At 40.7% G+C, this 16542-nt stretch overlaps 1 protein-coding gene across 4 annotated transcripts in view; it reads left to right on the forward strand.

Moving 5' to 3' along the window:
- UPF2 (UPF2 regulator of nonsense mediated mRNA decay) overlaps positions 1–14512 on the forward strand; it is a 96946-nt gene extending 82434 nt beyond the window's left edge. For 3 of the 4 annotated variants that reach the window (XM_074324984.1, XM_019710276.2, XM_074324982.1), the window contains exons 19-22: positions 717–884; positions 5862–6003; positions 7539–7659; positions 13206–14512. In XM_074324984.1, the coding sequence (XP_074181085.1) occupies positions 717–884; positions 5862–6003; positions 7539–7659; positions 13206–13215 (441 nt within the window). In that variant the 3' untranslated portion in view covers positions 13216–14512. Of the gene's footprint in view, positions 1–716; positions 885–5861; positions 6004–7538; positions 7664–13205 lie in introns of those variants that run through there. The other variant, XM_074324983.1, reaches the window with a different exon arrangement.
- Positions 14513–16542: the final 2030 nt, after the last annotated feature.

Raw genomic sequence — 16542 nt, forward strand, 5'->3', positions numbered from 1 at the left:
TTCCCAACCAGGCCTAGCTAGTCATTCCAGCCCCAACACAGGCTGTACATAACTCGGATGAATTGTAAGTAATTAATCTATTTCTCTCTCGCACTTAACAAGTTTATCAGTTCTTTGAGAGTAGAGACTGTCTTTTTAATATTAATATCTCCAACCCTAACACAGTAAGTCTTCAGTGAGGGTTTATTTAAATAAATTGGTTGATAAATCTAGTGTAAATGTTAAAAATAATTGGTACTAACAACCAGGAAGTTAACCTGAACATTAATAGATTCCATTTGTTCATAAATATTAATTGAGAACGTGCTGTGTATAAAGCATTGCTAGAGACTACCAGGGAAAGGATATATGGTGATAAACCCCAGTCTGGTGGGGAATTCTGACATAAGCAGGTAATTATGTCACATAATTATGAAGGAAGATGTGTGCTATGAGCATGAATGAAGCAGCACAGTGCATTCGAGGAACGGAAATTTAGCAGAACCTACAACATTGTGTGTTTGGACTTGGAGATGCTAGAGTGATAACCAGAGGCAAAATCACAGTCCTTTCAGAGTGGGGAAGACTCTGGTTTCATCTGCATTTCAGAAAGATTACTCGGGCTCTAATGATTGTGTCTTAAGAAATACAGCACTGAATAAATTGTTTGAAATTTCTATTTATATGCATCCTTGTGTACCTCAGAGTATTTATATCTTTTCATTTTTGTCTTTAAGCAAAGAAGTGGCGAATCTGTTAAAGTACACCAACTTGATGTTGCTATTCCCTTGCATCTCAAAAGCCAGCTGAGAAAAGGGCCCCCACTTGGTGGTGGGGAGGGAGAGGCCGAATCCGCAGATACCATGCCGTTCGTCATGTTAACAAGAAAAGGCAATAAACAGCAGGTATGAAACTGCCCACTGCCCACTGAGTGTTCACAATGGATTGTTAGTTATCAAGTGTAAGGTGAGAATTTGTTCTAAATTCTCTGTTGTCTACAAGGGGAAAGAGTTGGAAACATTTAAAATATTTAGTGGAAGAAATAATTTTATCCAGTATATAGAAGACACATCTGACTTACCAACGGATAGTTCCATTGAAAATTTATGCATCTATATTAGAATATATAGATACCTTTGCCTTTCAGCAGCAAGGTTTCCTGGGTGCATTCAGGGTGGGAAAGGAAAGGAGGATGACAGGTACAACTCAAGTTACCAAGACTTCTGTTGAAAGTCATTTTTTTTGGATCCCTATAATCCTCCTCTGTTCTCCTTGGCCTGCTTCCCTTCTTTTCCATGTCTCACAGACAGCCCTCAGAATCATTTCCCCGACTACTAAGCTGTTACTTTAGGAATTCGTCCATTGACAGCTCACATCCTGCTCAGAGAGATAGACAAACATATATTAGCAGATGGTGAAAAGTGCTATGAGGAAAATAAGGCCTGACTCTCAGACACAACTCTAAGATACATCATATATTACCAGTGGTGTAAAAACATTTCTGAAATCAAGCTGCCTTTTAGAGTTGATGAATCTTGTGAAAATTGTCAGCATTTTCCTGTTTCAGTGGTGTGTAAAATCTTATGCTTCATAGAATGTTAGATTGTATGAAATAGGGCAGCTCACACAGCTTCTCATGGACAAGTTCAATACGCTTGGCTCCCACCCTCATTCTAATAGTCACCTAACAGATATTTATTGTTTACTTGCTGCGCACCAGACGCTACTCTGTGTGCAGAACATACAGCAGGCAACCAAAGTCCCTCCTTTCTTGGGAGCTTTCATTCTAGGGTTGGGAGGCAGACAATAAAGAAATACGTAATGTCAGGTTGGGAAAATGCTATGAAGGAAAATAAAGCAAGATCAGAGGCTACAAAGCGATGGGGGTGGGGAGGCCATGAGAGGGAGGCCGCTGCTCAAGACGGATGATCAGGAAAGACCTCTAGGATGTGTGTCGCCTACTGTGGAGGGATATGCTGTCCTCAGAGACGATGCCTGATTTCATCTCTGCTTTAGTCATGTCGTTTCTTGTTACACAAAGGCTCAGAGTTGCACAGTATACCATTTTGCTATAGGGAGAGTAAATCTTGAGATACGAAAAGTATATACCAAATAGAATGTGGACTGGAGGGCTGGAAAGGCTTTACATAGTGACTCACATTAATAGTTAACTTGACTTAGGTTCAGAGCACTGCTGTATCTTTCAGACACTTCCTCATAATTCCTTTCCAGTCATCAGGCGTTTCCTCTGTCCCAGGCTCTTGGGTTATGATGCTTTCAGGAAAGTTTCGCTCTGTCCCACCCTCAGGCCAGGCTGAAGCGCTGCCGTTTCCCTGCTCTCCCATCCTCCACTCAGTCCCTAGAAAAATTGGGGCTTTTTGTTTGTTTGTTTGTTTGTTTGTTTAATCAAGACTGTAAACTTGGTATTAGACTGAGATCTCTGCAGAACTGCTCTCCTCAGAGCACCCGGAATTTCTAGATCACCACAGTTACCAGGATTCTTGAGGTTCAGAGATTTTGCTTTTCTTGGGACTAAGTTCTCTGAGCTAGACTTTTCTATTTCTGTCATCACATTTTAGGTCTGCTTCATCCTGTTTTTCTTTAAAAGCTCTCAATCCTTAACATAAATTTTTTTGGCATCTGAAAAAGGTTTTTTTAATTGTGACGGGCATACGTAGCAACTTCAGTTAGATAAACCTCAGTTCCCTTTCCCCTGCAGGCACTGGACATTTGTATTACGTGGACACACTTGTTGAGCCTTGAATACTCTTACCTAGAAGGGGGCTAGAAATGTATTTCTGCGAAGATCAAATTGCACAAGAGTGAATAATCAGTTTTTTCATTTGTCCCTCCCTTTTGTGAGGTACAATGAAAATTCATTATACCTTCGTCAACTCGTGCACCGCATTTGACCTTTTCAGAATGAGTAGGCATAAATTACATTCAAACCTACCTTAAGTTTTTCAGCTTTGAAAAATAAATTCATTTTAGCAGTCCCAAATTCTAAATTGTATGGTTCAAAATAAGACTATGTGCTTATTTCTTAGGAGGAATATTTTTAGTTTAAAGTGGATAGATTTTATACTGTGTAACCCATGTAACTATACAAAAGGAGTGGAAGTCCTCGTTTCTTAAAATGTGAGATTTTGTTTAGTTTTTAAGGAAACATTTAAAAAATACTAGCAAACATGAAATGAGAGTTCAGAGTACTTGGCTATTAAGTTTCAACTCATAAACTTTATTTGGAATTTTGGAAAATGTTCAATTTTAGGAACATTATTTGAAGCAACATCACTGGTATTTTGTGGTCTGCAAAAGAAAGTATAGTTTGTTCTGATTTTTATTTCTTTATTTGACTTTTGGGTGTTGGTCCTTCTGGTGCAACATTTTTCCTAGAAAAGTGAGATGTGTTGCCTTTATAGGAATCTTTAATTCTCAAGTGAAAGATCTCTTTGTACCAAATTTATGCTCAGAAAAAACTTTCTCCTCTAATCATTAGGAAAATACTGATGAAGTGAGTAGCTAAAAGAAAGATAATGCCATGGATAATTTATTTATTTCTAGATTTAAATATTTGTGAATTAGGATAGTGAATTGAAATACAATGTTTTAAACAAATGCACAATATATTTATTACAGTTTAGTACTTGTAAACAACCCATTTTTTGCAGTTAACATTTATAAGGAGTCATGATTTGTTTTACATGTCCTTTGACTGGAGTAATTGATACTTGTTTATCATAGTAATGGGATTATATATATGTATTTAGATACATATGTGTATATATATTTTTCCAGTTTCAGCTACAAGTATGCAGTAGCTTCATATATATATATATATATATATATATGTATATACACACACACATATATATATTTGTTTCTTTTATTTATAATGATTTCTCTTTAGAAGTTATGGCTAAAATTAAAAAGATTGAGTATTGCCACGAATGTGAAGGAACTGGAACTCTCAGACGCTGCTAGTACAATGTGAAATGGTGTAGCCACTTTGGAAAACATTTTCTCATAAAACACATCAGATATTCCCAGCTCTTCTATTCCTAACATTCTTTTATTATTTTTTATTTAAGAGAAATGAAAACATGTCCACACAAATATTTGTACATGAATGTACAACTGCATTTGTAATAACCCCAAACTGGAAATACTCCAAATGCTATCAACAAGCAAACTGATAAACAAGTTGTGGTATATTCATAAGGGAGTAATACTCTGCAATAAAAAGGAATGAACTATTGATACATACGACAACATGGATGCATCTAAGAATCATTGTGTAAAAAGAAGCTGGAGAAAATAGGATACATGTTGAACGATTCAATTTATATACAATTTTAGAAAGTGCAGACTAATCAGTAGTGACAAAAAGCAGTCAGCATTGTCTGAGTAAAGGAATAGGTGGGTAACAAAGGAACAAGAGGGACCTTTGGAGGTGATGGATATACTCACTATATTATCTATTACAGTGAGGTTTTCTTATGTGTATGCATCTGTCAAAACTCATCAAGTTGTACATTTAAAATATGTGTAGTTTACTGTACTCATGTTAAATATAACTCACTAAATTTTTTGTTTGTTTTTTTAAAGATGGTTTTGAGCTTGTATAATAGAAAGTGATAGTTGCAAAGAGTCCATACTAGACCACTAAGTTAATTGAGGAGAAGGGGTGAGGTCTACTAGGCTGGTAGCTAAATGGACTGCCTTAGATAGATTTGTATTTTATATGTGAGATAACTATCTGCTGTGATATAAATGAAATGTAGTTATTTGGCTTTGTAGATAGTTTCACACGTACACTTAATATTTTTCACTTTAGTGTACATCTAGCCTTTTGCATTTAGTATTCTGGGTATTACATTTTAAGAGGAACATATTACATGCATCATAAAAGAATAAATACCAAGAGAGGACATCTGAAATAATAACAAAGAATCAAATTGTCAAATCAAACTCGAATGAATCAGAGATCTCACGCAGGGTTAAGCTTTACTAATAATTTCAAGGATGCACGCATCCAGAAGGCACAGACCAGCCGAGAGAGTTGTGGGATCCTGAGAACAGCTCCTAAGCCCTTCCTTTATGCCTCAGTCAACATGCCTTTGGTCCAAAGTATTAGAGGAGGTTAAGTGAGAAGTGCAGGTTATACACAGCAGAGAGAATTTAGGTTATGAAACATTTCCATTTATTACTCAGTTGCAAAGCTTACTCAACAATTTTCTGGGAGTCATGGCCCGTAAATTCATAGATTCTGTCTAGGTTTGCTTACTTTGCACAATCCTAAACCGGGACATCCTGCTAAAAACAAAAACATTCCATAGGTAAGGACTCTCCACATAACAGAAATAGATCTTGTAGATCGGCTGCTTAACTCGTCTTCCTTTCCCACATCACAGCTGTCTTCAGCAGTAGGAAGGTCTGTTTGTACTGCAGGTGGGCTAGATTTGTTCTAGGTAGCTCAGGAGGGCAGAACTGGTTCCAGAGGACAGAAATGAAAAGGATGCCAATTACAACTTGCTATAGAAAGCCTTTCTGACAATTACTCATACATAATAGGGGCTAAAGGTAGAAAAACGATCCCCTTGGTGCTAGATGTGTGCTCCCCAACATTGCAGAAAGATGAGCGTCTGCTTCTCAGGAGCTTGAACTTGATGGCCTCCACTTCCCATCCAACCCAAGTGAGCCTCTAGTAGGGGAATACCATTATCTCTTTCTGTTCTTGGAGTTTACTGTCTTTATTGATTTATAGGAAGGGAAAGCCACTGTTGTTGTTTTTAATGCTTTTAATTCTACTTACTATTTTATTTGAAATCATTTTTTTCTCTTGAGTTTCTCAAGCCATTTGTGATTTTTTCCCCCCTCAGTTTAAGATCCTTAATGTGCCCATGTCTTCCCAACTTGCTGCAAATCACTGGAACCAGCAGCAGGCAGAACAAGAAGAGAGGATGAGAATGAAAAAACTCACACTAGATATCAATGAACGGCAAGAACAAGAAGATTATCAAGGTATAAAATCACTTATAGGACAGACATAGTAAATTTTGATGCCTTTTAGGCTTTTTAAATATAGAGTGTCAAAGTTGTTCTCGACCTTTCTATGCCATATTTGTATATATTTAGTCTGAATAGCTGATTTTTATTTATATTCTATTCTATGTTCATTTTTCTCTCACTTATTTGTACAATAACAATAAAGTAATTTTCATTATAGTTTGCTCATAATTTTAAATTTCATTATAATCTCATCATAACTCCTTAATTCAGTTAGTTTCCGTACTGTTAGAGCTATGTTTGCAGAAGAGATAATAGTCAGGTTTTAATCATATCATGTTGTCAACTGTGAGCAAATTGACTCAACAAATATTAGCTCGTTTTGTCTATCTGGGAGTCCCAATCTCGAGGACCCTACGTTCCTTCAGATTCGAGGGTATGCTCAAATTAGGATTCTAGTTTCATGCAGACATACTCAGCACTCTTGGATTAACTGGAACCTTCTGTGTAGAGCCCATGGACACTTCATAAGCCAGCCTTTTTTTTTTTTTTTTTTTTTTTTTAATTTTATTGGGGAATATTGGGGAACAGTGTATTTCTCCAGGGCCCATCAGCTCCAAGTCATTGTCCTTCAGTCTAGTTGTGGAGGGTGCAGCTCAGCTCCAAGTCCAGTTGCCGTTTTCAATCTTTAGTTGCAGGGGGCGCAGCCCACCATCCCGTGCGGGAATTAAGCTGGCAACCCTGTTGTTGAGAGTTTGTGCTCTAACCAACTGAGCCATCCCATCCGGCCACCCCTCCAGAAGCTCAGTGGCAGCTCGTCTTCAATCTAGTTGTGGAGGGCACAGCTCACTGGCCCATGTGGGAATCGAACCGGCAACCCTGTCGTTCAAAGCTCACTCTCTAACCAACTGAGCCATCTGGCCGACCCTAAGCCAGCCTTTTGATGTTTCTGTGGCACCAGATTTTAGAGCTATTCTGACAACTGCTTTTTGTGCAAGAGATTGTTGTGTAAAGAAGTTCTTGGTTTTCTATCTTTAAGTCCCATTTCTAGAATCTCCTCTTCCAGTTGATACCCGCCATTCTTAATAATAGCTAGCAGTCAGTATAAGTGATTGCTGGGCTGGACACTGTTTTATGTGCTTTTTCAAAGCATTTAATCCATACAACAGTTCTGTGAGATAAATGTTTATTATTATCCTTATTTTACATTTAGGGAAACTGAATCGAAAGTCCCATAGCTAGTAAGTAGCAGAGCTGGATTTGAACCAGTATTGTCTGGCTCCAAACACTCTGCTTGCAGTTATTGTACCATACTGCTTCTGTACTGTTGTACTGCCTCACAAGACCTTTATGTTTGGCCACACTGGCAATAAGGGGAGCCATAGGCCGTGGAAGAGCACGTCTCATCTCCGTATGGAATGATCGTTTTTCTTTAGTCAGCCACCTGACAGAACTAATACACTTGTTGGCTCCCTTGGGTTTTGTTTGCTTTCATGGGGCAGAACATTTACCAGAGTTCACCACCTTTTCTCTTTTGCTACTTGTTCCAGAAATGCTGCAGTCTCTTGCCCAGCGCCCAGCCCCAGCAAACACCAATCGGGAGCGGCGGCCACGATACCAGCACCCAAAGGGAGCACCTAATGCGGATCTAATCTTTAAGACTGGTGGCAGGTAGGACAGTCTCTCATTCTCCAAAGCTCCTTGTTTTGCATGGTGTCCATGTGGGCAAACCAGATAGTTCTGGATTATACTTATTTGTAAAGGCCGAATTACCACCAAAATAGAAAAATCTTTGAGAAAAGGTATTTGAGAAAAGAAAACCTGTTTATAAAATAGTCACAGTTTTGTTTTGTGTTTTAAATCTTGATTTCAGCCACCGATTCTGGCCACTCTCTCGGAGTGGACTTCTCTTGTTTTTTAAATTTTCTCTTTCGCATTTAGAGAGAAGACCAGCTACAGATCTAGTTTGAGAGAAATCACAGGCTTTGTGTTAGGATCTGTCAGGGTCAACGTTACGTCTTAATGTTTACAGAAACGCAAGACCTAATTACTAGACTTTGAAATATGCAGGTCGAGTTTGTTTTGAGGTATTTTGTTTGTTTTTTAAATTATAAAATGTCCTGCTGGGATTTATGCCAACTCTACTTGAACTTGAGTTGCTTAATGTGAAATAATTAAAACTCCATAAGGAATTTCACACAGAAGATGTTCCCTGATAAGACCTAATTCATCTTTTTTTAAGGATTTAAAAAATTATTTAAAGTTTTTCTGGGATCTGATCTAAAGACCCGTACCATTAACTCAATTTCCTGTTTTGTGATCAGGTTATGATCAAAGTGACATTGGCTTTGCTGCTCTTACTGGTCTCGCTCAGGGTGTTAGTGTTTAGAGGAGGATATACAGCAGCCCTGAGAATCACCTTGTCGTTGGGGGTGGCGAGCAGGTATAGAAGGGAGTCTGCTGGGAGCAGCAGGAGTGCTTTTGTTTTGGGGGAGAGTAGCCCTGGGGAAAATGCAGACGTTAGGGCCTATGTCTTTTATTCACTAAGTGTATTTGTGTGTTTCTGGTAACATTTTTCTTCGAACTGTATGCTCAGACAACTCTAATCAAATTGCGGTCTAGAAAATTGGTTTGTCAAGACAGTTTAGGGATCTGTTTTTTAATATCCGTTGAGTGCAATGTTTTTAGAAATCTAAGTTATAAATGCTGTACAAACCTATCTAATTAGGCATAATGATATATTAGGTTAATTTTAATTATCCAAACTTCATTAAAGTTCCCTAATAAATGTAAATACATGTAAATATTGCTGCTAAACCTAGGTAGGTTAACTGACCATGAAAATATTAGTTTCTTGCTTTTATGTTTTCTCAGAGTGGCTTTAAATATATACCATAGTGTTCTGTTTCCTGTTCTTGTCTCGTGATTAGAGGAGGTTAGAACTATTAGAATATTTTTATCTGGATGTTTCCATCAACTTCACCTGCCTGTATTGCACCTTGACATCTCTGAACACCATTATTTTATTCGTACCAAACCCCTTCTCGAGTCAGATATTGCGAGTGTAGCGTCTTTTCCTAACTTCTAAGTGTTTGACTTTGTAGAATCAGTATGGTGTTTGATACATAATTGATATCTGTAGTAGGATTTGCTCCTCTCCACTTACATGCATCCAGCACCTACCATGCCTTCGGTCCTGTACTATGGAAAATTAAAAAGTAGAAAAAGACAAAGTTTTAACCCTCAGTCTTATAGTTCAGTGGGAAAACCAAGTACAGGTACTTGAAAGAGCTAATTCTAGTCATATATTTCTTTAAAAACTCATTGGTTGAAAGTGTTAAGTACTAAGCATTTCTTAGGCCATAGGGAACAAACATGGGAAGACAGATGTGTAAACATATATGCTATAATGGGTGTGTATATGAACACAAAGGTATGCCTCTCTTAGTTTGCTACCAGTTTTTCAGTCATTTTTCAAAATTCCCTCTCTCCAGTCCCCCAGTTTAGCCAAACTTCGAGGAACTGGCCACGTTTGTTCTTATTTTTTCCTCGTGCACTTGTGTGGCTGACTGTAGTCTCCTGCCTCCCCTGCCATTTCGCTGAAACGGCCTTCCCCAGCCACCAGCTGCCTCCTGGTCTTCATTCAGGAGTCTCTCAGGCTCTCAGAGCACGTAGCATGCGGGCCTCCTGTTCGTCTTGGTTTACTCTATTCCCTGGACCTGGTCTTCTGGTCTTGCTCTTCCCTCCCTGTCTCCCGTCTCCTGACTCCTTTCTGGGCTTGCCTCTGTCTGGAGGTGCTGTGTCTCTAGTTTCTGACTGTATATCCAGCTGTCTTCTAAATAGCCACCTAGATGTCTCACGGGAACTTAAACGTCAGTGCTCCCCTGCCCCCCGCTGCTCTCCTCCGGTGTTCTCTGCGAATGGAAGCACTGCCCACCCAGTTGTCCAAACTAGAAAAGGAGCTTTTAGTTTAAACTCCTCTCTCCCTCAATTTCCATATCTAGTTAATTAACAAATACCTGATTCTTCTGCTGAATGGTTCTCACACTTGCCCATTTTATTCCACCTCCACTGAGAAACCCTAGATCCCGCTACCATCACCTCCCACTGGATTTTGCCAGCAGCCTGCTATCGACTTCTCAGTCTCCAGCTCCAACCCTTCTGTTCCATTCTCTGTGTTCTTTCCACAGTGCACATCTGCTATCTGATTATGTGAGCTCTTCAGTGGGTCCTCATGGCTGGTGGGATAACGTCCAAGGCCCTGAACTTGGTTAAACAGCCCTGCATGATGGGGGTGTGCTTGCTTTATTAGCTTTCTCTTGCTATTTTTAACCCCTACTCCCAAGCAAGCTGGCCTTTTAGTTCTTCTTCTTAGGGTCTGTTGGCCGCCCCTTGTTTGGAACCCTCTCATGCTTTCCCTGGGAGAGCTCGTGCTCCTTCGTCAGATCTCACCTTGGTACTCTGAAGCCTGACAGGTCAGTGTGTGTGCCGCCCTGGCTCACGTCTCTCCACAGCCCGAGCTAACCACCTTGCTCGCTTGTCGCTTCCCCCGTGAGACTGAAACCTGGGGCAGCAGCGGAGCCATTGTAAGTCCTGCGTACTTCCTGCTGCCTGGCCCATAGTACCATTTGCCGAAAATAAGACCTAGCCACGCAGTTGGTTCTAATGCATCTTTTGGAGCAAAAATTAATATAAGACCCGGTTTTATTTTACTATAGGACCCGGTCTTATATAATATATAATATAATAAATATAATATAACATACCGGGTCTTATACTAATTTTTGCTCCAAAAGATGCATTAGAGCCAATTGTCCGGCTAGGTCTTATTTTCGGGGAAACACGGTAGATGCTCAGTAAATATTTGTTGAGTGGACAGAGGGCCTTTTACAAATCTATGTGTAGTCATTTCACAGTCTTTCTCCTTGTGTTTTCCTCCCTAACTTTCTTCCCTGTCGTTTCTGGATTTTGTGAGAGTCCCAACTCTTGAGCAACCCCTCTACCTGTTTTAAATCTCTTCTTAAAATCATAACTTGAAAAAAAGAAAAACCCAACTTGTCCATCATTCTTGAAAAGGCCCTCTGTAAAGTATCATGATATTTTCAAAGCCAGTGCTGTTACAGAGTGGGTGTGGATGACCAGTATAGAGGAACAAGCAGACGTGTAAACATGAGTTTTTGAGCCTTTTGAGCACCAAATGTTCTTTGCCGTTTTTTATACTTAAGTTTTAAGCGGAGAAATGTAGTAACTTGAAAGAACATAACTGATGGGGTAGAGTCTCTTGGTGCTTTGTCTCCTCTTTGTTTTCTATTTTCAATGCTGGGCCCAGACTTGGCAGAAAGATGTTTATATGGCACAGTGGTTTATCAGCTCGCTTACGGAGAACGTGCTGAGCGGGGATTCCTGTACAAAGGAGCAAAAAGAGAATTCTGTGAGTGAGAGCTGAGAAACTGTTTTCAATTTGATCCTTAACTTGGCAAGTGCTTTTTAAAAAATAAATTGTTATCAATATTGTTGAAATTACATAGCAGATACAGGGACATTTATTTGGAAACTCATTAGTAAAGCATTTTAATGTTTTACTTACCTGTGGATTTTGATTAGGCTCCCAGACGTTAATTATGATTTTTACCCTTTCTAATCAGAATCAAAATAGAGCTGTAAGTTCAAACTTCCGCCCTTCTCCCTGGGCAGTAATGCTGTAATAAAGTATAGGCATTTGCTTATAATGAGTTAAAATAGCAATAGCGCTCTCTAAGCAAACCAAGTAGCCAGGGACCCCTTAGTGCAGGACTTGGTTGTTTTCTGCTTGGTTCATGTCGAAAACATTGAAGCTTGACATCTTTGCGAAGTGTTAGTGCTAAGATAGTTTATATGCTACAGATTCGCATGCATTACACCAGTGCTCCCCAAACTTTAAAATACGTATTTGAATCACCTTGACTTTCATTACACTGCTGGTGCTGATTCATTTCTAACCAGCTCCCAGGTGATGGCAGAGCTGCTGCAGTGTGGACCACACTCTTGAGTAGCAAGCGCTGTATGAACAGGCTTTTTTTTTAAACCCATCTTAAGGAGAATGTGTATTTTTTATTACATATTTTCTGTATGTCCTTATTTGTAAGGTTAAATGTGGTAGTTTTGTTATAAAACAGAGTCCCACCTACAATAGCATTTAATCCAAAGTGTAGATTGTAAGTACTTTTTGGGCTCTTTGGTTTTTAAATCTCTCAGATTTATTGTTTGCTTATAAACCAGTCAAGTGATACCTCCTACACTATACCTAGTGACAGAAGTGTGTCTTCTTATCAAAGACTATGAACAGTTCTTTCCTGTCATTCATTGCATTTATTTAAAGTATTTTTATTTTAGACCGTTGCTTTCTCTTGATTTCAGGAGAGAGACTTTTCTCTTTTTCTCAGGGAATACTTGTGTTATTGACCTTTTTTCCATTTAGTTCAGTTCTGCACATGTTATCCAGGCTTTGGATGTTTCTTGCTAATGTAACTTGCCTTGTGAAAAACAAACTACTAGTTTGCTAGAGCTTCCATAAGAAAGTACCACACACTGGGTGACTTAAATAACAGAACTCTTTGTCACAGTTCTGGAGGCAAGTCCGCGAGCCAGGTGTCGGCAGGGTTGGTTCCTTCTGAGGGCCATGAGGGAGAATGTGTTCCAGGCCTCTCGCCTGGCTTCTGATGGTTTGCCAGCAACGTCTGGCATCCCTTGGCTTCTGCACCACCATCTGATCTCTGCCTTCATCTTCACAGGGCATTCTTCCTGTGTGTGTGTCTGTCTGAATCTCCCAGTGTTCTAAGGGCAAGGTCTACTGCTTTGCTGGCCCATCCTGCTCCTCGTAACTAATTACACCTGCAATGACCCTAATTCCAAATAAGGTCACCTGCGGTACTAGGGGTTAGACTTCTACATATGAATTTGGGGGGTCCACCATTCAACCATCACACAAACCATGGATTTCGGCATCTGAGAAAGTCATTGCAGGAAAGATACCCGGATCACTGTCCGAATTGCTTTCTTTAGTGCCCCTCCAGAGGCTCCTGTTGTGTCTGAGTCAGTAGGAGTTTGCGTGCTCTTTGCAAAGCACTGATTTGTGTGGCGACCTCAGTAATAGTGACTGGTGGTGTTTCAGGGCTCTTTTCTTGCTGGAGCTTTGTCCTCAGTTTGGTTCTTTAATGTTGCCCCGTTTGTGCCCCCAGGAGACGTTGATCCAGCAGCACGTGTCATTTCATTAGGTCCTGTATCTGATGTTGTGGATAGTGGAGTCCTCCAGCAATTGAATGAGAGCAGTGGACACATCTCAGCATGTCGGTCTAAAGAGTTGCGAATCCAAACCTGGGACAGGCTGGGGCCATGAGGCGGGGACAGCAGCCTCTGCCAACACCGGAACAAGCCGAGCTTCCAGATGAGGCACACACGGCCTTTTGTCATGGAAATCATGGGAGGGTTCATCTTCTCCTGAGAATAGCAGTCAAGAAATGAGATGGTTAACTTGACTACTGAGCAGTTACACCCAGAAGAGCGGCAGTGAGATGACTGAGCCGGAGAAGAAAGGGCTGTAATGGTAATGGTATGGGGGAAATGAACTTGAGTTTTAAAATTGATTTGAGTTACAGTGTCTCTGAATTGAACATCCCATGTTGGAAGAAGATACATTTGGGGGCTCCAGGACTACAGTAGAAAAGTATAGAGCAAGCAGTAAAATCTTCTAGTAAAAACTTACATGCAGGACAACAAAATGATGAAAGATAATTAAATACCAGGTAATCTACCAGGAAGGCTTTTGTTTAGGAATTTGCTTCAAGAGGAACAAGGGATGAGGGAGAAAAATCAGTTTTATCCATCAGAGTCAGTGATACAAAATTGCCTGTTAGGGTGAAAGAAAAATGTGAAGACTGTTAGTATACAAAGAACATGGATTCAGAGGGCTTAGGGAAGTCTGCCACCAGGCTGAGAAGAGGGGTACTGAGCCCATCGTAAGTATCATAGTATCATTGGAAACAGCGTGTCACAGGAAATGGACGAAGGACAACAAGAAGTGGATCAGAAGATTTTGTTGACCTTCATGGGTTTACAGCCTCTGTCTCTAAACAAAGTATGGAAACAGTAGAGCTTTTATTTTGCTTTTGTTTTGTTTTGTTCCCCTCCCCTGCACCTTCTCTCCACCCCCTACCCACCCCCACCTCACCCCCCGACTAAATAGAAATGAGGGTTCTTAGTCTGTTTCTGGCAATCTGTTAATTTATTAGGATAGTTGTCTTTCGTTTGCTTTCCAGTAGGCGTAGTAAATTTAGTTAAAGAGCACATCTGTATGCTACAACTTGATTACATCTTTTTTCCTAGCTATTTTGCATTTTTTCTTTTACCATGTTTCAGTTTCTGCATGTAGAATTAAATAAGAAACAAAATTGTAAAGTTGTAACATTTCACATGGAAATGCTGCCCGAACTTCACCAGCTTCAAAAATCTGACCTTTGCCGATGCTGCAATAAAGTGTTGTAATTTAGATCTGGTGTGGTTGCATTTTCTTTGGTTTGGGTTTTGGAAATCTAGTAAATGGGTAAGTCTTAGCTGCTTCTATAAAGGTCATCTTCGTCCTTTATAAAGTGGCCTCAGAGACGATTTCTTCAGCATATCACTCGTAGTGTTGCTATCCCTTCAGCTTTCTGTATTTTGCATTGTTTTCCAGGGTGCCTGAGTTAGCTTCCTTTTGGGTCAGTACCAGAAGGGGCCTGTGGCGACCAGAGAAATGAACATTTTTAGAACAGGCGGAACGTTGGTTAAAGTGGAAACTGTCGGCACAGCACCGGAGCAGGAGTGTTTACGGCTCACCCACGTGCAGAAAGGTGATGAGAGCTTGTAGGAGGGAGGCAGGCGACACAGAGACCGCTGCTTTCCCTTTCAGAGGCCGCCTTATAGTCTAAAGGAGTGAGTGTAATCACTCCTGCAAACACATCTGAAATTCAGCTGCGTCATTAGAATTTGAAAAGAAATTGAATTTTAATTAGAAAAAAGTTTCAAAACTCCACTTAATTTGATTATCCCTATTTTCCAACCTTCCTCACCATCTTCATCGCTGACCTGTGTGCTATTACTTACTGTTCTGTGTTGGGGAGAATGGTTGCAAGTTTTGTCATTTTTATACTATTTATAAGTTTTAAATTGTCAGGGAGCCAGGGATGATTGTAGTGTGCAGCCTGCCTGCAGGTCAGCGGTGGGGATTGCCCTTCATTCCCCTTGCATCTGTCACCTAGAAAGAGCGCGGTCACTAGCAGGTGTGACCATAAAGAGAGGGGATCACATACGCTGGTCGGTAGCATTGCTACTTCAGTCAGGTTACTGTAACAGTGATAGGTTATTGGGGCCCAGAAGAGTAGTGATATGTAAGATCGGTTCTGTGTTAACCAAGAAGCTTGCTTCCATTTTTTAAAAACTGAGGGGGAAAGCCTCCAGAATTTTGAAAACTACTGTGATTCTCCTAAGCTTGTCACCCTTTGGGCCTCTCTTTGTCCTGTGATCCACCAGAGGAATCAGCTGTCAGTCTTCTTCCTTTGATCCTTTAATTCCTCTTTGGGGACTAACAATCCAACAGGGCCTCTGGGGACCTGAGAGTCTGTCCGGTGAGTCCCTGCACTGCCTGTGAGAGCCGCCCAGGCCCTTGCAGGCTCTTAGTCTCCAGACAGTATTGGACCCTGGTGGCCAGACAAGAAAGGCTACAGATCACACACAGTGGCTAGACCTGAACAAGGAGCAACACGAGGACAGCAAACACCGCCTAAGATACAGCAGCACAGGAGGGCGAGGTGCCGAGCCCTGGAGGCCCCGGGTGGTGATCCAGGAACGGGGGGGATGTCAGCTTTGGAAGAAACACTGTTCTCGGATGGGATCCGTCCTGAGATATGCGGTGAGCTGTCATTGGTGGTGTCAGAGTTTTTGTGATGAGCAGAAATAGCTTCATTATAGGAGAAAGAGGCCCAGAGTGGTGACGCCAGCAGCAAAGAGAGGCACCTCTGATTTCTTAGTAACTCCAGCCGTATCATAAAATAATCCGTAATGCTCATAATGGAAAACCTGAGGTAATGGTTTTGAAAAAAAACAAAAACATTTTCTTACAAAAGGCAGAAATGAAAGCTATCTCAGGTTCCGTTCAAAAATGGCTTTAAAGTTTTTTGCATTCGGAGATCAACTTCCCACTATCCAGAAGCCCAGTGCATTCTTCAGTTGCGAATGAAAGATACGCAATAAACTCACAGGAGATTATTGTAAGGATCCTAAAGTTTGAAACTAGCACAAGAATGTCGCTGGGCTTTGGAAATAACTAAATGGGTCAGAACTCGTGTGTGCTTTCTGCTCCTCAGCGTTACTCTTCCTCACTGTGTTAGTCGGCTTGGGCTGCCACAACAGTCCCGACTGGGCAGCTTAGACAGCGGGCAGTTCTTTCTCGCAGTTCTGGAGGCTGGAAGCCCCAGAGCAAGGTGCCAGCCTTGTGAGTTTCCGGGGAGGCCTCTCGGCTTGCAGCTGGCACCTTCTCACTGT

This window comes from Rhinolophus sinicus, linkage group LG02 (assembly GCF_036562045.2).
Source record: "Rhinolophus sinicus isolate RSC01 linkage group LG02, ASM3656204v1, whole genome shotgun sequence".
Taxonomy (NCBI): domain Eukaryota; kingdom Metazoa; phylum Chordata; class Mammalia; order Chiroptera; family Rhinolophidae; genus Rhinolophus; species Rhinolophus sinicus.